General features: G+C 48.1%; 1 protein-coding gene across 2 annotated transcripts in view; it reads left to right on the top strand.

Annotated features, from left to right (window-relative positions):
- The window catches only part of LOC144717701 (serine/threonine-protein phosphatase 2A 55 kDa regulatory subunit B beta isoform), a 205224-nt gene that overhangs the window by 168218 nt on the left and 14368 nt on the right, over window positions 1–22638 (top strand). For both annotated transcript variants that reach the window (XM_078593268.1, XM_078593269.1), the window contains 3 exons: window positions 6791–6903; window positions 7481–7658; window positions 19529–19693. In XM_078593268.1, the coding sequence (XP_078449394.1) occupies window positions 6791–6903; window positions 7481–7658; window positions 19529–19693 (456 nt within the window). The remainder of the gene's footprint in view (window positions 1–6790; window positions 6904–7480; window positions 7659–19528; window positions 19694–22638) is intronic.

The raw sequence follows: 22638 nt of genomic DNA, 5'->3' as shown, positions 1-22638 counted from the left end.
TTTCGGGTGAACTGCTATCGAACTGTCAGCAACCCCATTTATCAAATCCAAGTCCTCAGACAAATACAGTTCATTCTCTCCACATTTAGAATCAATGTGCATTTAGAGTATTTTGCTACTTTAAATGTCCACGTGAGAAGCCACTCCGTTGAGCTATCATTTGTGGCCGGGTCGCTCCTAAAAAAGAGCTGTTTCGTTCAGTGGGCCCTTACACCTGGTAAAATAAAAATAAATATTTTCTGGGTTGAACCTATTTGGCGAGGAGGCTAAGAACAGTTGGGAGAAGCTTCCTCGGCGAGCCCACGCAGCTGCCTTGCTTTTCCCGCGGGTCCCTGCATCCCACTCGGTTGAGCAGAGCGCCCGAGTGTGCAGTGGGGGTGCCGCTGGCGCCCAGCGTGATGATCAGTCAGTCCTTGAACTCCTCTCCCTACACCTCCGCCCTTCGTTCGGCAATGAGCAAATAACAAACCGCTGTTGATTCCGCACCATTGACGCCTCTGAATGCGATGGGGAGCTGGTAGCCCCTGGGCAGCGTAACGTTACGTCCGTGTGAGAGCACTCGGCGAGCTCGGCCGAGATCCCCCGGCTTCGAATCATGGCGGCTCTATCAGAGAGAGGCTGGGTGTCGTTGGCATCGTGTTGATATTGCCGCGTTTGTGGAAAAGTTTACGGCCAAAGCGACATTCTCTCTTTGAGCCACCACGCGCCCGTCTCAATTAACGTGCCTTGCCTGTGGCTCCTATGTTCTTGGCCGATTTAACTTAACCTTCCCGATCCTAAGTTGTCTATGTTGCAGAAATTGGAGCTTCATCTTATTAGATGAAGGCCAATTTGTTGTACAACTTATAAAGACACTGTCGGTGAAGGATTTTTGTTGTTGTTGCACTCTGAGTTTATACGAATACACAACATATCCTTTGATTATACAAACCGAATAAACGTATGTTCCGTTGATAACGATGGACATTTGCAAGTGTCACAAACCGAGTGACATCAAGAGCTCGGGCAGCCATTGATATCTTTACCGATATCTTTACCGACGTGCGTGGTGACCACGCCTTGCCTTGCAGAGCGTCAAGGGAGGGGGGGAGGTCTCTTCCATCCGATGTTGTATGTCTGTATGTTCAACTTCTTTCTGTATGTATTTTTAACGTCTTTCATGCCGTACGTAGCCAACCGTGCTAATCGGAGGTGCGGTTGAGCAATAGATTCAGGAGAACAGAACCAGCTGTTTGGTATCATCTTCCAAGATCGTTCTTCTCACGTGATGTTTTGCCGCATGCTAACCGAGAACTTTCCCCGAATATTTCTTTCCGTGGCATCATGATTTGGCTATCGCGTGCGGTTGCATTGTTTTAAATTCCCATAACAATTTATTCCTGATCCTTTGATTTGTAACTATTGCTGCTCGCTTTTATCTTTGATTCTTTAAATTATCTACCTTTGTAACTTCCTGTGTTAAAAAAAAATGCTTCCCGCCATTGCCGACCCGGCGTCAGCTGTGACAAAGAACTTCAAAGCTCAGCGAGTTCTTCCACTTTTAATACGACGTCTGTTTCTTCCTCGAAATATAGCATCATCATCATAATGTATGATTTTTGATAGTGCTTCCCGTGAAGTACAGTATGCCGACATGAGAATGTAGATCGACAATTTAATGATGCAACCCATAATTTTCGTGCTTCACAGTTGCTGGCATTGACCTAGACTCTGCGCAGGATGAGCGCTCCGTTCGGAAGCTGAGAGGCGGTCGTCATCGCACCCGGCCGGGTCAAGGTGTGACCATGTGCCCGAGCGTGCACTTCGAGGCTTCGTACGTGCCCGCCCGTCTCCCGTAGTAAAAAGAAAAAAATCGTGTTAAAAAAATGAAGCTCTTAAGTGTGCCATCAGTTTTGGCGTGTGGGGCTTTAGGGGGACATCTGCTGCGCCAGTCCCTAATCGCCTAATGCGCTTGGAGAGGGCAGGAATAAATCTGGCAAAGCCGGGCGCTCACGCGGCATATGGAGCGCCGCTCACCGTAATCTCCGCTCGACGATGCCCCCCCCCCGCCGCCCCTGCACGACTTGTAAACAATTGGGGTTGCGGTGTGCAGGCCGGGTGGGGACGGGCCACGGGCAGGGCTTGAACCCGGACCCTAATGCATCCCAGTGTTGTGATTGGGTCTCTGTATAAATAAAAAAAATATCGATATACATTCAACTCGACGTGCACGTGCAGCTGTTTTGTCAATCTACTGCTCTGTGACGGTCTTTTCATGCCGTGCGGGACATGGGTGTTATTATTTTACCATCACGCTGATCGGTGAGAGACGCTGGTGCCAGGCAGCAGAGCATTGAGAACGTAGAAGTACAAATAACGGTGGGTTAAATTTCGATTTAAAGCTTTCGTGACTGCAGGGATTCATCTTCTTGGTTCTTTCGGTAAAGTCACGTAGAAGAGAAATAATAAAATAATACAAATAAAACATAATAAAATAATTCTCACGACGTTTCGGCCACAACGCAAGCAGCCGTCCTCAGGTGAAGACCAGGTCTGTCGGTGAAGACCAGGTGTGAGGGGAGACAGCGTCTCCCCTCACACAACGAATAATTCACATTCAATTTCCTAACAGCCTCTGCCCACATCTCCCCCTCCTGTGCCTTAAAATTGCAGAAAGCTTTTTCTGTCTAAATATTTAAATTTATGTATAATTTGAAATTCCAGAAAAATGTAAAAAAATATATTTCAAACGTGCACATACCACCACAAATTCATGCTAAGACTAAACAGGCCACATTTTTTTCAATTTTACATGTATATTTATTCACAAGTAAATATATATGTAAAGGTGCAGCCCTGCAATGTCTTGCTCACGCCACTGCTTGCAGACAGGCCTCCACTCAAGGGCTCTCTAGAGAGCACCGCTGAAGCATATGTTGGCCTCCTCTTCCACGCTGGCCACACGTCTCGAAAGAGGATGGCCGTGGACCACACTTCACCCCCACCGCGGTGTCCCCATTTGTACTGCCGGGTGGACAGAGGCGCGTGGGGCATTTAATAAAATTGTCCGTTGTTTTAAATCGAACCGGCGACCTCTGGATTTGCATCTGTGGTGGACAAGCCACTACATTCCCAGCAGCATCCCTCGCAGACAACTCTTGCACTTTGATGATGAAAATACTTTTTTCTATAAGTATCTAACAATGGATGTAAACATGTTTTCACGAGGTGACCTTAGTAGTGTCCACGCAGAAGGAGGCACCCTCTGTCGACCCTGGGTGCTAATGCGCTTAAACGTAACCTTAAGCTAATGCGGTCGGACGCAGAGGGTGTGCGTGCGTGCGTACCCTGGATGTCCCCCGAGTCCTTCATCGTTACAGGCGGCTATTTTTGAGCAGCTCTGGTAATGTGCGAGTGGCTGCACATCTCTGAATACTAAAAGCTGGATTGAGCACGGTTTTAATTTCCCTGAGTGGCGAACTCGTGCGACCCCCCCCCCCCCACCCCGTGTTGGTCAGCTACGACATTAGCTTTGATGTTCTTGCCTTCAGAATGACAGCACAGCTTAAACAATTTGCTCTGCATTAGCGTTTATTTTTTATTTTTCGTGTTTAATTGTGTAATAAATTGTTTTGTCAACGGGCGTCTCGGTGATGCTATGGATCTCTTTGCACCTCCACAACCTCTCTATTGCAACTGAGCCACGTTATCTGTTGTGACGTTACTTTTTTCTACGTTTTGTCATAGGTCTTCTTAGAGAGAATTTTCATACGTATATATATTTTTTGCCGGAAATACGTTGAAAATTGTATTTACGTAGGAATAGGAATGTATTTTTTTCGACAAGTTGTGAAAAATTATTAAAAAGCTACAAAATTATACTTATAATTATGTTGTTTTTATTTGTTACGCAGAAGATCCGTGCTCCTTTATGAAAACTAAACTAAAATTCCGCACCGTACATAGCCAACCCTGCTAGACGGAGGTGCATTAGTACGTAGCCAACTGCACTAATCAGAGGTGCATTAGTGCAGTAAAGGTAGGCCCTAACGAATTATGTTCACATTGTTATTACTATTGGATAACGCCGAGCCGTGTGTTAATCTGGTAGCCGGTGGCCAATGGAATTTGCCGGGCCTATTCGGCCCTAAGTTAGGAAAAGGTTCCAGACCCCTCCTTTGTCTTCCATACGGCTCATGTAGATGCAGACTAAGATGAGAATTTGATGGACTTTCGGTTTCACTGCACGGCACACTGGACGTTGTGTGGTGTAATCTTCTGCCAAGGTTACTCGGTGCGCTGTGGAAATCGAAGCGGAGAAGAGTGTAAACGCTCGCCATCACCACGCACGCACACTTCGGGGAAGCCGCGCGCGCGAGGGTCAAGTGGGCCGATCCCCGCCCCCGCCGACTTGCGTTGCCGACTCGCTGCACCCGAGTTGTTGCGTCCGTTAAACACATTCCTGCGGAGGGAGCTGGTAGGAACATTGGGTTGCTCGGTCAATGGCCAGGGTCAACGGCGGCGTGGTGTATTTTGCAAATATGCCCGACTGTGAGGTTGGGCACAAGCCGGCGTGAGTAGGTTAAACGTTGAGTTTTAAAAGAACACCACGGGGTGACCAGCCCCTCCCCACCCAGCCCCACCCCTCCCACCCTTCACCCAGCCCCACCCCCCCCACCCAGCCCCTCCCCTTCCCACCCAGCCCCTCCCCACCCTCCCCTCTCCACCCAGCCACATCCCGCCCATTTTTTGATGCACGACGGACGGACACAATAATCCCCTGTGGGTTGGTATAACCAGGAGGTTCCTACCAGTAAAATCGGATTTATTATTATTTTCATGATTATAGTCTTGTGGAACAAACCCGCTGTGCAGTGATGCCACGTCCAGATTTTTTTTATTGCATTCACACGATTTAATCAGGAAGCGATTTGTTTATTGCTCTTAAGTTGACTTGGCTGTATGTACGTTGAATTTATTTCGCGCACCGTACGTAGCCAACCGTGCTAATCGGAGGTACGGGGGAAGGACAACGAACTAAAACACAAAAAGCAGTTCTTATAGTTCTGGTATAAGCAGGCTGGTATTGCCTGGGCATTGCTTAAGCCTGGGTTAGCGTCGCGACATGTTGTAAATATAACAAGTGACTGTCAGCGATCGTCCTTTTAGCTTTCTTGGGGAAAATTGGAAACAATCGCTGCAATTGGAGGACGTCACCAAGCTGCGAGCATCGGCACCAGCTGGCTTTAATTTACCGCCGTGTGCGTGTGGAGATGGTGCATTCACACAAGTGTGGAGGAACCATGGCATAACAGTTAGCACACTGCGCTATCAAGCAAACAACCCGAGTGTCACACCTGACCATGGCTAACATCGGTGGCGAGTGATATCGGGACATTGGTCGGGGCAAATCCGACCTGAAGTGTGCGGGTGTGTAAACATGCGCACTGGGGAGACAGCAGAGGTCGCAACCGGGTACCCGATACCCGTACCCAGCCGGGTACGGGTACCCGTTTGCGACCCTGGTGCGGCCGGGTACGGGTAGGCCGTGAGTCACTGATGAGTAACCGTTTGTCACTCATTTCCCAACGTCTTGTCTCTTCTCACAATTCAAGTTCCTAGAATCAACCCACCCGCGCCTACAACATGGCTTCATCCCAGAGGTCGCAATCGGGTACCCGTACCCTATCCGATACCCGGCCGGGTACGGGTAGCCGGGTATCGGGTAGGGTACGGGTATCGGGTAGGGTATGGGTACCCGTTTGCGACCCTGGTGCGGCCGGGTACGGGTAAGGAATCAAAACCCGTTTGCGACCTCTGGGAGACAGACAGCTGCACATGATGCTGAACATGTCAACTCTTGGTTCTCCATGCTGGACTTGATAGGTGTTTGCTCACAGCACTTGCCCAAGCATTCTATGTAGGCTATATGGGTGACCTTTGTAAGTACATGCATAATACATATTGAAGATATGTTACTTATTTTAGATATACTGCATATGGGTATGATTCGTTATATATGTGTCGGTTTTAGCAAATGAAATGCGCGAATTATGATATTCAAAAATATATCCAAACTTTTGGCCAGTAGGCCTCAAAATATTGTATGTATGCTTATGTGTTTGGGGAGTGGTGGTGCAGTGGTCTGTGTGTTTCCGCACAATTTCTACAACTGGGGTCCAAGTCTTTCCAGTGCATATCACCAGTGGCAAGCGTTTATTTAAACGAGTGACCATTACGGTAATACCCAGGTCACTCTTGCAAAGGAGACATCCTGTTCTGAGTTTTCACTTTGGTTAATTAAAAAATCAACTCTAGATTGGATATATCACCATGGGGAAGACCACGGTTGGGTGGGTTTGAATATTACTGGGCACACCAACCCACTCATGTGCCATGTTGGCGTTCTCAACAGGTCCTCATGAACAGCACTTGTCACGACAACAATCTATAATGCTGAATTGGGGATCTGTGCGCGGTTGTGGGTGTGCATGCGCAGACACACATACACACGCGCTATGAACCTGGCGGCCTGAGTTTGATTCCCGCTCACGGCCAACACCAGTGACGACTAGCTGAATCGGTCCTGGGCCTCCCCTAGGTCGACTCGGCCTCAACTGAGTACCTGGTGCGATGCATAAACATCGCCAATGGGGGAGACAAAGGCAGCTGGGCGTGGTGTTGACCACCCACCCCCTCGTGTGCCGTGCCGGCCTTCATAGGTGCTCGCTAACAACACTTGGCCCCAACATTTTTTAAGGCTATACGGGGGATCTGACATGTGCATGCGTGTGTTTGTGTGTGTGCGCAGACAAGACGATCAAGTTATGGAAGATAAGCGAGCGGGACAAGCGAGCCGAAGGCTACAACCTGAAGGAGGAGGATGGGAGGCTACGAGACCCCACCACCATCACAGCTCTTCGTGTGAGTGCAGCCTTTAACGTCACTAACCTGCGGCTAGAAGGGGGAGAGACGCGCCGTTGAAAATCAGCGGCTCTCTTTCTCACTGGAGACCCGAGTGATTGTGGCTCCATGGGCATGCCCTTGGCCGTGTGTATTTTTTACGACCTCGTTTACGTGTAATATTCAACTAAAAGGTTGGTGAAAATACGAGATTTGGGTTTGGGCTTACGTATGATAATTAAATAATGTGTTTTAAATGTGTACGTGCGTATGTTGAACTTTTTTCGCACTGTACGTAGCCAACCGTGTTTATCGGAGGTGTGGGATGTCCCCTTAACAGCTCGCGCAAGCGCGTGCCCGTGTCATCAAGGTACACGGTGGCATTGGTTCAGGAGACCACTGTGTGCTGCTGAGACTGGCTTTAGTCAAAGCCCGTGCAGGTTTGTTCCGTGTAAACCTTTGGCCCCGGGTAAACGTCAGGAAGGATGAACGCCGCAGAGCGACGGATGTTATGTCACGCAGCGATTGAAACCGCTCCCCGCGCCCGTTCATTTGCTCGCACGGGCCCAACCACGCGTGCTCGCGCTCCCGTTGGCAGGTGCCTGTGCTGAAGCCCATGGACCTGATGGTGGAGGCGAGTCCACGGCGCATCTTCGCGAACGCGCACACCTACCACATCAACTCCATCTCCGTAAACAGCGACAACGAGACGTACATGTCCGCAGACGACCTCCGCATCAACCTCTGGCACCTCGAGATCACAGATCGCAGCTTCAGTATCCTTCCGTGCAAGCCGCAGCGCCGGCGGTCACAGGAACCGCAGGAAAGTGATGCCAAGCGGGTCGGGGGTGGCTGCTGGTTAACGTGCAGTGGGAGCGGTCCTGCGGTGGTCGGCTCGATTACGCGGTCAACCTGCCGGCCTGTGTTAGATTCCCAACCAGGACTCGCACATGTGGTGAGTGATAATCAGTCCTGGGTGCCCCCCCCTCCCTTCACCAGTGCGGTGATGTATGCTCAAACAACAACCCCCATAACCGACATGGTGTGAAAGTGGATTGTCAAGAGGGGCTGTATATTATTATGTTTGACTTTACTAAAGTGCCCGTGTCATCTACTGCTCAGAGCTGCAATTAATGTAAGCCGCCGCTATTCCTCGTTAATTCATTCGAATCCATTACCGATGCAGCACAGTTTGTGGTTGTGTCATGCGTCTAAATGCAAATTGTCAAGACTCTGTACGATGGCGGAGGTGTACATCGCCTTAGAGGGGTGAAGGTGCTCAATGAGGAATGGAGACTGCAACAACAGGGTGAGGATGGTGTCATGTTTGGTGCAGGTGGTTGTGTTGTGGCGCAGAGTCAATTTAATTTGCTGAATACAGCGGGGAGTTACGAGCTGTGGGGGAGAGTAATTCATGGGGGACAGAGCAGAAACTACAAAGCAATAAAAACTATTGGGAGAAAGCCTAATGGTTAAAAAGAAAATATCTGAGAGTGCAAAGCAAAGAGCAAGAAAAATCTAGACTATACAGAGATACATCGCACTGCACGATATGATAAAATCTAATTAGTTGAATAATTAAAATTTTTAAATTTAAATGCATAAAAAATAGGAATAGAAATCTTGACTTAAAGCTTTCGTGACTGCAGGAATTCATATTCTTTGGGTCTTTCGGTAAAGCCACAAAGATAGAAAAATAAAAAAAAATATCATGACGTTTCGATCGCAACACAAGCAAATCGTCATCAGGTGAAAAAATATAGCAGGAGAGCTGCTGAGGCAGAATGTTATAAAGGTTTGAGATTGGTGTAGCCCAAGGGTCATAAGCGAAGTGGGCGGCGCTAGTGATGAAATTTGCATGTCAATGAAAGATCGGAGAGCTGAGCTACCTCCACGACGACAAAGCTCTGGAGGTGGCCCTTGTATTGTGCGAGATTAGCATGTCAATGTAAGAAAACCGTCACATTAGTGGTTGTGTTAGTGAGACATTTAGCCTGTTAATGTAACTCGAGTCGAAAACAACTAACAAATAAGAATATATTTTCACCCTGTCTGGTAATAGAACAGGAGGTTTTAAGGTGTTCAAACACCAAATAGAAATATTTTGCAAGGAATCAAGCCTGCATTAACCACACGTACTTGTGGTGAACATGCAAACAACGTGCTCTGATAATATATTAATTGTCTTTGGGACTGATTGGCCTACACCAGGGATAGCCTTTTTTTATTGACTCCGTGCAAAAGGTATCTATTTGGAGTTTGAACACCTTAAGACCTATTTTGTTTCCAGAAAGTGTAAAACCTGTTCTTATTTTTTTACTTTGATACTGCCAAGAAAGGTCCCATAGATTTAAATGCATTATTTAAAATGTAAAAGTAACAACAACAAGCATTTTAGTATTAAACGTTTTGTAATTTGTCTTTTTTAAAATGTTGCCAAGATTTAAAGGAGAACAAAAACATGCAAGTTTTTTTACACAGTACTTTGTACATTTAAGCAAACATTTTTGTTACTTACTGAATAATGTTCCTTTTCACCTCATACTTATAAAATAAAAATAAACATGTCTGATTTTCTTTCCCAAATTAACTAGTGCAATATATACTGTAAATGTCATTATGCATCTAATTAACCAATTAGATTGAAAACTCATAAATTGAAAAACTCATTCCTTTAGTATTGCTTTTTCTATTTCGCTTGTCCTTCCCCCCCCGCAACTCCAGTTATCACGGTTGGCTGCGTACGGTGTGAAAGGACTTCAACATACATACATACTACTTTAGAGACACAAACTGACCTTGGTTTATTTGCAATGTTTTATTGCGTCCCCTCCCTCAGGCTTACAGTCCCCACCTCGTGCTGTGGACACGGTTTCCTCACTCTCCCTGACATCAGAATCAGAATATAAAAGTATACTGGAGGAATCTGATGAGCTATAAAGCTTTTCTTTTTCACAAATTGTCCAGTAGACTTGATGGCACACACGGTATCATCCTTGGAGTGCTGCCGTGAAAACCACGTCACTGAAAATCAAACTCTGTCAGCGGCACAAATGTGGCCTGTTACCCTACATCCGTTTGCACGGGTAGTGACGAAGCAACTTGGCCGGTCCTGTCGGCTTTTTCAGGCAGTGGCTAAATGAGGTCAGTGTTTTTATATTTCTACCGTGGGTGTGTGATTGGGTGAAGCTCACAGGCTACTCTGGCTGTCCCCACGGTACAGTGCACTCTAAAGATGTTTCAGCCAGGCGTGCATTATTTGATGTTTCCTTGAGGCTTGCACCCAAGATTCCCACCGGATGGTGAGGATGGAGGCTTGATTTTAACAACTGCCAAGTTTACAAACGTGAAGTGAAACTAGCATTAAAATAAAAGCATACGTAGTGCTGTATATTATATATATGCTTCAAATGCGGCCACGTATCGTAATCATTTTCAGTCTGAGGGGGCAAAGGTTTGGCATTGTAATACCGTGTACGATCGGTGTGTGATGAGAGATGGGGTCACAAGCCAACAGATGAAACACATGCTTGCGCAAGGCAGACAAGGTCAGGCAGTGGAGTGGGCTGGAGAGTCCGGGGGGGTGTCCGAGGACTGTCAGGAACAGGATGATGATGGGTTGTGCATATGGAGAATATTTGTATGTAGGTTGTACTTATTTCGCACCGTACGTAGTGTAAGCCAAGACCGGTTGTTGTTAATATATTTTACACGTAAGATTGCCGGAGCACCAACTTGCATATTAGCCGTGTATTTCTGTGAACGTGCATTTTTGGGTCGGCAAGACGAAGCACAGTGCTCAAAGAAGCAATGTTGTCAACACCTCCTATGATGCACACAACTTAATTAAATGTCGGCCCATGCACAGTACAAGTGAACATTTCAAACCTAACACTTATCATTTTTACTGCATCTTGTTTACTCGGTGTGATGCGACGTCCGTATATCGTGCGGTGTGGTTTTCCTATAGCAGCACACGTTGTTGTTTCCCTTGTGTTCTGAACACCGTTGTCCTATGCTGCTCGAGCAGTTTGTTTAACGTGAAACCATTTCGCCACGCGTCACCCTCCAGGCCTACCTGTGTACTGTGGCCCAGCCACTTCACGTCACGTGACTCTTACCCAGGATTCCCCAGGTCGTCAGATGTCACAACCCCAACCATTCCAGCGCAAGTTTCTGGGAATGGGCCGAATTTTGAGATATCAAGTAGAAGCAGAGCATCTTTGTTACGCAGGGCCCTGGCGTTTAAATGATTGGCCATATATTCTCGCAGAGGCAACTAGAGGTGATCCCATACAGGCATCATATTTGTGTCATCCACCAACCCCGATTGCAAGTTTATGGATTTAATATGCATTCCACTGTAACTTTTCTCCTTTTGTCGGAGTCTCAGCCCCATCTATTAATCATTGGTCTTCAGTTTTAAGGTAACCTGCAAGTCTCCATCTCGGCAACATGCACCGCTGCACAGCGCGCACCTGTATCGAGGTAGAGTGCTCAGAACCATCTGAGCGCAACAAATGCAGGGAATGTTTCTTTCACGAGGGAACGCAAGCGAACAAACGACGCTGTTGCCGAGCGGACACGTCTTGAGGAGCTTTTTCAACGGGGTGTTTTCCCTCGGCCGAAACGAGCGAGCTGTTGGGTGGGCACGATCGTCCCTCCCTGGACTCCCTCTGCTGTGAGTGGGGGGTGGTGGTGGATGCCTTGGCGTGGTGGCATTATGAAGTGTGGCTGCTAGGACGGAATGGCCATTAATTCCTTCCTGTCTGGCGCGAGCACGTCCGATTATTTGTCGGTAATTGCTCGCGGCGCATTTTCACGCCTCCACTCAAAAAAACCCCAGATATTTTTTTCAGATCTCGGCGTCTGTCAGGCAGTTTCACACGTTCTCGTTTTGGTGGTTGATTTGTAGATTGCCGATTGTATTCTTTGTTTTATGCAATGGCTGCTCTTGTTACTGGCAAGATGTGCCGATGGACTCACAATGGCTCATGTCAACGGTGTTGTAATGTAACGTTTATTTTTGAGGTCGCGTGTGTTTGTATTCACGGAGAGTGGCAAGATTATATTCTAGCACAGTGAGCTGTTGTTCCGATGTCTGACCTAGCTACTTCTGGCCACGCACATCAGTAGGAGTTGATTTCTTCAACTGACAAAAAAAAACCTTTGTTAAGATGTCATTGTGGAGCATGCCGCATTAACACCTCCTCAGTACTTAGGAGACACAGATGAAATATCATCATGCGTGGTCCACCACATTTGCCATTTACCCAACTAGCCCTCGCAGGTGATTGGTAATAGCATCACTTAACACGGTGCATAAGGCTGCTCAGTGCTACTACTATTTAATCAAGGCTAAAAGTGTCCCGGCGTTCCTGTTTCATCACGGTTCAGTCCTTGAGCTTTGCACAGTACGTGTCTCTCTGAAGCGACTGGGTGTGCGTTGCCATAGTCCCGGCCCGCTGGATAGAATCACCATGGTAACGAATGTGATAATAGCCATACAATGCGGTGCTTGGGACTTATCAAATCTCCACGTGTACGAGTCATTTACAAATAGCCCCCCCTCCCCCGCTTCGAGCCGGGCTCGGTCTCGATGGCTGCATTGAGCCGCTGCCGAATATTGGACGTGCTCGCGGTAGGCGATGCTTAATGCTCGGCGCAACCGCTGCTGGTGACCTTCCGCAAAGCAGCATTCATTTCATTGACTCTGCGAGGCGTGATAGGTTACGTCGCTCTCCGGCCACGATTTCGAAGCACAATCTCCTGACCGTACAAGTCGCCGCCCGATGTGCACACCACCACCGGCCAGATCGCATACGCTGCATGCGGTGCATTATCTTTGCTTATTCACGGTATGTATTTATTTGTGCGGCCAAATTATGGGAATAGCCCATTTTCTTGGCTCTTTTGGTAAAGTCACGTAGATAGAAAATAAAAATAATAATACAATTTAACATAAAAATAATAAAAGCAAATAACCCACGACGTTTCGATCGCAACACAAGCAGTCTTCATCAACAAACTCACGGCGTTTCAGGCGCCTGATGAAGACCGCTTGTGTTGCGATCGAAACGTCGTGGGTTTTTTGCTTTTATTATTTAAAAACAATTTTTAGCTAAGTGACTTTACCGAAAGAACCAAGAATATGAATTCCTGCAGTCACGAAAATTTAATAGCCCCTTTGTATATAATATTTATCGATGGCCATTATTGGCACAAACTTTGCACGGTTGTTAATTTATTTAGCAAAGGTTTGTTTTCTTCCCGCTACTAGCCATGAAGGATATCAGGTGCTGCTTCGCTAATGGAGATGTGTTGTCGTTCTTTTCCTTGACCTTGTGTAGTAGCAGCCCAGTACACGCGTTGCCCTTTATTTGGTGAGGTCAGGAAGCCACGTAAATGGGGGCCGCTCTTACAGCGCAAGCCACTTCATTAAGCGTCACGCTCGGTTAAGTCTCCCATTCCCTGCGCAGATGTCCCCGCCTGCCATCACCCAGTGCCTGCAGTCTTTCGGGGCAGTTGTCACCCTTCTGAAGATAATACTTTCATTTTATATCACGTCATCATTCATGCCAACAGCATCTCACGACGATGTACATTAATCGTATAGAAGGACCAAATCCCATGTACGCAGTTGGCTCCGTACGACACGAAAGAAGTCCAACAAGCACACCGAGAAAATGAAAATCCTAATACCCAAGCAAAATGAACAGTGAATAAGCAAATTAAGAAATGGCACACAAAAAGCACAAACAACAAAGAATATGAAGAAGTATTTTTGCATGTAAAGTTGCTTGGCTTTTTTTCTTTTCTTCTGCCGTTACAAATACACTTAACGAGATAGGATTAAAGCAATCACATTTTTTCATTATAGTTAGAAAAATTAAAGTCAAGCATGTTTTGATTGGTGCTGTTTAGAGGGGCTATACTGGAGTTGGAGAAAAGGAGCTGAATTTTAGAATGAAAGGCTTGACGGCCACAGTTGGGACTGATATTTTTACATAACTGCTCAATTTTGCGTGTAAATCTTGCTGACCAGTCCCTCGTAAGCAGCGGTTTCCCAACTTCCTGGACCTTTGCACCACTGTCAACTCTCAAAACATCTCGCGAACCACCGTGCAGTAAAAAGTCGCGTCATGAACAGTTCCGCGGTCCACCTCCCACTGCCTTCCGGGGGATCTAGCGGTCCGCGTGCCACAGGTGGAGAAGTGCTGCTCTGAATCTCGCTACCGTGGTTACCGTGGGGCCCTGCGGTGGCGAGTTGTTAACTCCCTCGCCTGGTATGCAGGGGTTTGTGGGTTTCCATCCCCGACCCTTGGCGCCGTTGCGTTTCGAGTATTTGGCTGCCGCTATAGATTTCCACGTGATGATGAACCACTTTGTTGTTGGGCTATCAATCGTGGGCAGGTCGCTTCTGAAAAAGAGCTATGTAGCTCTGTGGGGCTTACCTAGTAGTTTCGTTTTAAATAATACCCATAACCTCCTACTTCTCAGGAATCCTCAAACCACTGTGCATATCCTTCCTCCTCCCCCCTTACGAACCCTATCCCAGCTGCTCACAGTCGAGAACGATGCCAACGGCGCCATTCTCATTATACCTTTAGAAATTGGCTGGGAAATTTAAATGCCTATAACCCTGCCATTACCAAAATCTCCCCCCCCACCCCCTTTCCCGTCGTCAACAATCTGCAGGGCAGCTGCCTTTGGCCGTGGTGCGACGTTCTCTCGCCCACAATCACAGAGCGCTCGTTCACACCCAGCACGGGGCCTTGGCGAGGTGTTGCCATCATCGACGACAGACCGTGTGATCGGCCAATTACAAAAGCTGACAGATAAATGAACAGACGTTGCATGTATAAACACAATATATAATTATAATAATTATCATTTACCGCCCTTGGCAAATATCCTGCTGGATGAAGGCCTCACCACATGGTATCGATCATGGGGTTTTGGTATGTATGTTGAACTTGTTTCACAGCGTTGGGAGCCAACCGTGCTAATTCGGAGGTGCGGGTTGTTGGAGGAGGGCGCCCACTACCGCGTCAGGATACCTCGCCACGGTTGTCGGCCTTGACTTGAAATCAAACTCGGATCTCCAGATGCATGGCGCAGGGCGGCATGCTAACCACTGCAAACTGCTGTCCACAAACAGTAACAGTATATATGCTGTAGATGAACAGATTTGCCATTCCTCTGCGGTGTAAGTTGATGAGGGATTTCTCACCCGAGGGTCACTGGCCTGGATTACTAGGAGCTGCTCATTGGTTGGGTCACGGACACCAGTCTCCCTGGGGCTACAGCGCGACCCCCATCTGTGGGGTTAAGCTGGCCCTTTTTTTGGCAGCAGTTCTGCACAATATCACGCGTAGCAATGACAAGTTGTTTTGACAGTGATTTCTAGTGATGAGATTCAGTTAAGTGCAGCGAAATGTTTCTGGCAGGTGGTAGCAGATGAATGTATCGTCCTAACTCTCTATTAAAAGTCAGTATGAAAACTAGAAGCACTATAAAGTAATTACTTTTAAACTATTTAATTCCATGATTACGATGACTTCTCGATTGAGGTTCAATCATGACACATTTCTTAGGTATTAACTCGAATTAATCTCGAGTGGGGGGGAAATTCAGACTTGGAACCCAAGGTCTCGGCAATGCTCGCCCAGTACTCTGACGTGGCCATCGGCTTTCTAATATTCCACGGTGATATTGGATGTTTGTCTCTTCGTATAATTAGATAAGCCAGTAAGTTAAAGGCCCGCGCACACAGACGAGCGGCAACGTTAACAAAGCTGGCCAGGTCAACAATTCGCTCCCATTCCTGGGACGCCCTCCAGCCAGGGGAGAAGGGTATCCAAAGCAGATGGCGTCCAGCAGAGGTTTTTGTTGACCATGCGGGCGGACGCCTGCTGAGAGCCCACGGACGTTGGTCGGGATCGTAACTGACCTCAAACATTGGCACGCTGACACCAGGCGAGGACAAGACGAGGCGCATTGCCTGCCGGGTCGGCCAGGGCCACCACCGACGTCGGCTGTCTTGGCAGCGCTACGCGGTGCCCCCACACCTTGCCCATGACCTTGGTCGTGCGCTCGTGCCGTCTGACGCGCTACTAAACTGAACGTGCATTATTGTCGCACCCTGTGCGATATGAATCGTCGTCGTCATGATCATCATCCGTTTCTGCAGACGGCTCGCTTTGGCAGTCCCAGGCAGCTGCAGGATTTGCTCTATCGAGCCGTGCAATCTGAGTGTGCGAGCATTCTGCAATCGCTGGGATGACACGGCCTGCTCCTCCAGCTGTAGCGCGGTACAGTGCGATAGCAGGCAGGAGAGTGGCCTTGCTCTCTGTGTATAATTCATGTCGCGGTAGAACGACGTGGAAACCACCGGCGCCCTTAGAGACGCTGCCACGCGCTTTTTGCGTTTCCAGTTTTTTTGGTCCCATTGTACCTCGGATTTATCGAGGTTGATAAAGAATTATTGCGAGCTTTGTGTATTAGTTTTCTGTTCTTGGGATTGTGCGTTCGCAGTTCTGTGATAATTCAAACACAGACACGTTGGTGTTGACGTCATTGTTGTGGTTGTATAAGCTGTCTCGGGAGGGTTTTTTTTATTATTTTCAATGTCTATTCTTTAAACTGTGGGAGGACCCCGTTGAGGCAACATATCACTTTCGCAAAGGAGAACTGGGTTAGAATACGCAGAGAAATATTTGGTTGGGTAGACATTTTCACTGAGAGTCGCCGATACCACAACGCGTATTGGCTCTTGCCTGTCGCCATGGAGACGCAGACCGCGAGACGGTGAGCGCCGACCGTGCAATCATTGCCTTGTCGGTGATAAAATACATGAGAGTATTTGTATTTTAACAGCAATCAGATTGACAGGTGCAGCTATAACCGAGCGGCTGAATTGTGCGCTCAATTGGCCGCCAGTTCCTGCGCCTCCCGTGCTAATGAATCCTGACAGGGAGCACATCACCGTGCGGCCACGGAGCAAATGCCAAAACGCAAACCGCACACAGGCGTGTGCGTGCGCAGTGGCGTAGAGGTTGGCGCGCTGCACTTCGAACCCAACGACCCGAGTTCACTTCCCGCTCACGGCCAACACCACAGTGACGATGATCTGAACTGGTCCTGGGCTTCCCCTAGGTCGACTCGGCCTCAACATGGGTACCTGGTGCGGTGTGTAAACATCGCCACTGGGGAAACAAAGGCGGCCGGGCGTGGTGCTGGCCAGCCACCTCGTGTGCCGTGTAGGCCTTCATAGGTGCTACTCGCTAACAGCGCTTGCCCCAACGGTCCGTTGAGGCTACACAGTGGGATATTTGTCTTTGCGGGGGATCGTGGAAGGGTGTATTACACCCGCCGGTGTTTCGTGCTGTTCTTGACACCCCAATCGGGCTGATGGCCGGACAGTTCGAGCACAGCGGAGTGCGTCTGCAGAGACGACGTTGGATTCCAGTCGCCGTGCCATCTGTGGTGTCTGATCAGATGTTGTCACTGATTCAAACAAAATCATGCCGCCTCTTCTTCGTGGTTTGGGTACCTGCAAAGTGAAAATTACAGCCATTTGAGTCCAGAACAAATACATTGCCTAAAAAGAATAGTAGGTTTTTTTTGACCAAAAATTTACCCACACCGTCGTTGCAGCCGTCAATTAAATATATCAATTATAAGTTCCAAATATAGTTGGGGAAAAATATAATCATAAAATATAATATTTGGCTTGCATGAAATCACGGCCACTTCACATGTGGTACCAGCAGCATCTGCACCTCCGATTAGCACGGTTGGCTACGTACGGTGCGAAAGAAGTTCAACGTACATACATCGCTCAACACGCTGGCTGATTCCGCTTCATCTCCATCTCTATAAGCCCAGCAGTTTCATACTGCGCAGCATTGTTCACTGTTCAATTGATTATCAATCACGAATAACCTTTCGTCAGTTACATAGGCACTATCTGCTAGTTTAGTTGTTCACAGTCGTGCAGCAGATGAATAATGAGTGATACAGAAGCAATTAAACCAAATGCTCCCGTACCTGCACGTCGCAGGTTATCCATTGGCGCATGTGTTCACTCGCGCTCTTTCATCTTAATAATGTGTGTGTGTGCGCGCATGTGCATTATTTCCCAAGGGGCAGTTGAATGAGAGAGACTTGAAAATGTATTTTACGTGAGCAATAGGATGCAAAGACAAAGTTTTCCCGTATAGCCTGTAACAGGCTGTAGGGGCAAGTGCTGTTCGCGAGTACCTATGAAGGCTGGCACGGTACACTAGGGGATAGGTTGCCAGCACCACGCCCGGCCGCCTTTGTTTCTCCAGTAGCGATGTTTACACACCGCACCAGGTACTTATTTGAGGCTGAGTCGACCTAGGGGAGCCCCATCACCGGTTAAGATAATCGTCACTGGTGTTGGCCGTGAGCAGGAATCGAACTCGCTTTACCGGGTTCGTAGCGCAGTGTTACCGCTACGCTACCGCTCCTCACAATAGGATGCACATGCACACACGTGCAGCAGATAGGGGAACGATCACAGAATCTCGACTCTGGTGCTGGAGAAGACTATGCGAGAAACCAGCAAAGCTGTACGAAAAGGGTTTGGTGAAAAAGCCAGTCCACACTGACATAGGAAGATGGAAACCCAAGTATTTTTTGTGACGTGCATGTAACCAGGACGACAGTGAAGCAACGTTCCAACAAAGCCCAAAATGGCAGAGTGGAGTAGCTTAATCATCGAGGTCGCGAACTCTCAGCAATGAGCAGAACGGTAAGAGAGGGCACCCAGATGGATCTTGTCGCCCCGCCAAATGACTCCATCTCTATCGGCAGCCCCTCAGGCAGTGTTGTGAATTCTACATTTATACGGCAGATATCAGTCCCTGCTGAACGTCACCAACATTGACGACTTCTGCGCAGGTGTTCGCGGTTGTGCTGCATGGCTCTCCGATGTGTTTGCAGTTGTACCAAATAACACGAGCGGTGCATGGTGCACAACCCAACAACGGGGAAACACGTGGACCTCCACCTTCACCTGGCGGGGCAGCCTTGGCCCAGCCGGTTCTCCTTACACAGGGGTGTCCACGGTGGGGAGATGTTAACGACCTCGCTTGGTGTGCAATAGGTCGTGGGTTCGATCCCGACCCTGATGCCTGTACATTTGGAGTTTGGGTGTTCTCTCTCCGTGTGGTCGTGTGGATTTTTCTCTGGCCCCTTCGGGTTTTCCCTCCACGTTTAGAATCGGCATCACGCGTTTAGAGTGTTTTTGCTGCTGCTATAAATTTCCACGCGATAAGCCACATCGTTGAGTTGTCATTTGAGCCAGGTCACTTCTGAAAAAGAGCTACGTAGTTCAGTGGGCCTTACCTGGCAAAATAAAAAATAGTTTAGTTTTGGGCGAGGGCGATGTTGGCGATGGGGCAGTGTGATTTTGACCCTCGCCTCGGTGTTTAAAACTTAAGGTGGTAACACCATCAAGGATTATGGGGTAACGCGCAAACTACCCAGAGGCGACCAGCAGCCGCTGTTCTGTTCGGCGTTTCGTTGTTTCAGCGGTTGCTTGCACCTTAACTGCCACCTCCACCAACCCAACCCCCACCCACCCCTCCTCCTCCTCCACCCGCCGCCGACTAAGACATTGTCGACATCAAGCCGGCGAACATGGAGGAGCTGACGGAGGTGATCACGGCGGCCGAGTTCCACCCGCTGCAGTGCAACATGTTCGTCTATAGCAGCAGCAAGGGCACCGTGCGGCTGTGCGACATGCGTGCCTCGGCCCTCTGCGACCGCCACTCGAAACGTGAGCCCCCCCCCCCTTTTTGCTTCACGCATCCTCACTACGCACATGCGCGCGAACGCTGACTTCCAGCGCCTATGTAGGCCGGCACGAAACACGAGGTGGTGGGTGGTCAGCACCACGGCCGGTCACCTTTGTTTCCCCAGTTGCGATGTTTACACACCGCACCAGGTGCTCATTTGAGGTTGAGTTGACCTAGGGGAGACCCAGAACCGGTTCAAATAATCGTCACTGGTCTTGGCCGTGGGCGGGAATCGAACTCGGGTCCCCCGGGTTCATTGCGCAGCGTAGCGCTAACCCGCTACACAACCACACCCCACACACAGACACACACAAAGACAAAAACACACACAGACACACACACTGACGCGCACGAGGCCCCCCGTTGTCTTCAATCACTTCAACAAAAAGATGGAGTGGGGGTGGGGAACTGGGCGACCGTCTTAATCTGAACAGTAGTTTTCATCACGATGAGAGAAACATACGCGTGGCTGTGTGTGTCTGCGGGGTAGAAAGCAGGGTGACGCAAAACCCCTTTTTCTCCGAGTGCTTCATTGCCAACAGCCGTAATTGGCCCGCAAATGGCTTGCGATGGTTGTTGTAGCGGTGATGGCTCTCAGTGGGGAAAAAAAAAACCCTCTTCCCCGAAGCAAGTGCCTCCAGGCCACACTTCTCACCGGCTGCCCCTAAATGATATCACCCAGAAAATGCCAAAGATAATAAAGTGATAGTCGGGTTTGGATGTCCGGAGGATGGTTACACCGGCCTTTATTCATTACTTCGTTTTGTATTTCAACAGCTTTTTTCTTCCATTACCAATTTAGGCTTGTGTGTGAAAATGCCGGATTGACCCTTGTTGGAAATGGTAGCTTCTCACTGGGCAAGATCGCCGCTTGTTGGCAAGAGGAGGAGATTGATTTGTGGGCGTTCGCAGCGTTTAAGAAAATTAAAGAAAGTGGTCTCCACTGGCATTCATCTTGGCTTTCCTGCTGTTGAAGACGGAGGGCTACCAAATGGACGAATACAATTATTGCGCCGAACATCTGGTTCCTGAATACATTGATAATTATAATATTGTCAAACATTGACATGCTAGTCCACTGGAGCATATACGAACCAGTAGTCTGTAATAGCCACTGGCTTTAATCTTCGAAACAATTTGGTCATTTAAAAATCCCGATCACAAAAGTGACACAACTAATCATTCTGTTCACCACTGCAATATTATCGCGTGTGTGTGTGTGTACTTCCCTGCTACGATAATTTATCAGATCGTTATATAAAGCAGCCCTGTCCTTCCATATACACTGAATGTTTTCTAGACGTCATAATGAAAACAGATAGGAATTGACACAACCTGAAAAGCGGCGCTGCGCATCTTAGCTGTAGCACTTTTGGCTTGTGTAGCATTTCACATTTGTGTCAGGTCTTTCATGTGCTTCCCTCCCCCCCCCCCCCCCACGTGTGATGAGTATTTGTGTTGACGGAAGGTAATGTATTCAATAATGCAGGGGATACTGGACATGTTAGGGCATTGGAGTGACATTCCGTGGTCGGCAAGTGTGGGGAAGGCCTAAAGCCAGTCGGGGGAAGACTTCTAAGAGCATATCTTGGAAGTCGGCTGCCAACTCTGCACCAGCTGAGGGATTTGGCACAAGGAAGGCGTCGCAAGGACGTGTGACTGCAGTGACATAGGCTGTGGTTAGATTTATCTCGAGAGTTGGCTTTGCATTTTTCAGCAAGCGGTGACATTCACATGTGGAATTGTAGGCGATTACCCTTAAAGGCACTCGGCTAGCACTTATAATCGCGTACAATTAAGCCGCTGGTCCTGAGGAAACCCGATGAAAATCAGACACAGGACTCCGCTGTTCATTAATGTGACAATTAGCCAACATTTTACGGCGAAATGGCTCGGAGGATGGGTTAAAACATTTCCTTGCTGTGACCAACCCTTTGCGATGTTTAAATAATTCAATGTTAAATTAAATAATGCAAGAATGTGTTATTGTGGAGGGGTGTGAGAGATTAGGTGTGCTGTTTGTAGTGTCTCTTGCAAGGAAATTGGTCACAACGATTTGATGGGGCTGCTTAACGACAAGACTTTATACGCTCCAGGGCTGACACCCAATGGCAGCTAACAACATCTTCCTTTACCTCCAGGGAAATTATATGTCGATTCTCCAATAGCTTTAAGATAAAAATTTATTTTAAAAACTAAATATTTAACAAAGATGGAAACCAGTTAGCAAATGTGGAATCAATTATAATTATAATTACGAAACCAATGCTAATTGAAATAGCCATTATATTGTTATTGCATTACATTGTGAATAACATAATTATAATTGCATATGATGCCCGGTATCTGCCATGCCCTGTAGGGTTCAATTTAATCACCAAAAACTGGGATAATTCTAAGACTTGGGTTGAAAATGTCCCAAGGCAGCCTGTGCGGCTGCATTCTTTTGTCATTCTTGTTACTTTCATCATTAACGGTGGTTGACCGATGAATGTACTGGCCCTCGTTTTGGCAATGTGGAATTTCCACCGTTAGCCCATGGCGTGCAGGTGTTGAGGAATGACCATCCCTTTGCGAGCGAGAAAACTGAACCAATTTGCCCAGACGTCTGCCGCCGTTTCCGTCGCGTCTGCCCCCTTTGCCATACTAATTCAGTTCTTTGCTATTTCAAGACACGCACCAGATGTGGTCAAAGTACAACGCGTGCTCTCCTCTGTGCGCGCTTCATTTCGGTATCGATTAAAGCAAAAAACAAAAAATGCAATTTCGTCGCGCTCAACGAGTGAGAAGCTCGCAGTCGATGATGCACGGCGGTTAAGGGGTGCTCGTACCAAGACGGCTCTTGCGCTTCCCTATGCCGCCTGCATCGCCAGTACCGAGCCAGCGACGTTGAGATTGCCGGGGTTTAATCCACAGCCTGTCAAAG

This window comes from Lampetra planeri, chromosome 4 (assembly GCF_965212315.1).
Source record: "Lampetra planeri chromosome 4, kcLamPlan1.2.h2, whole genome shotgun sequence".
Lineage (NCBI taxonomy): Eukaryota > Metazoa > Chordata > Hyperoartia > Petromyzontiformes > Petromyzontidae > Lampetra > Lampetra planeri.
The sequence above is the reverse complement of the archived record's forward strand: the minus strand, read 5'-3'. Positions and strand labels throughout refer to the sequence as shown.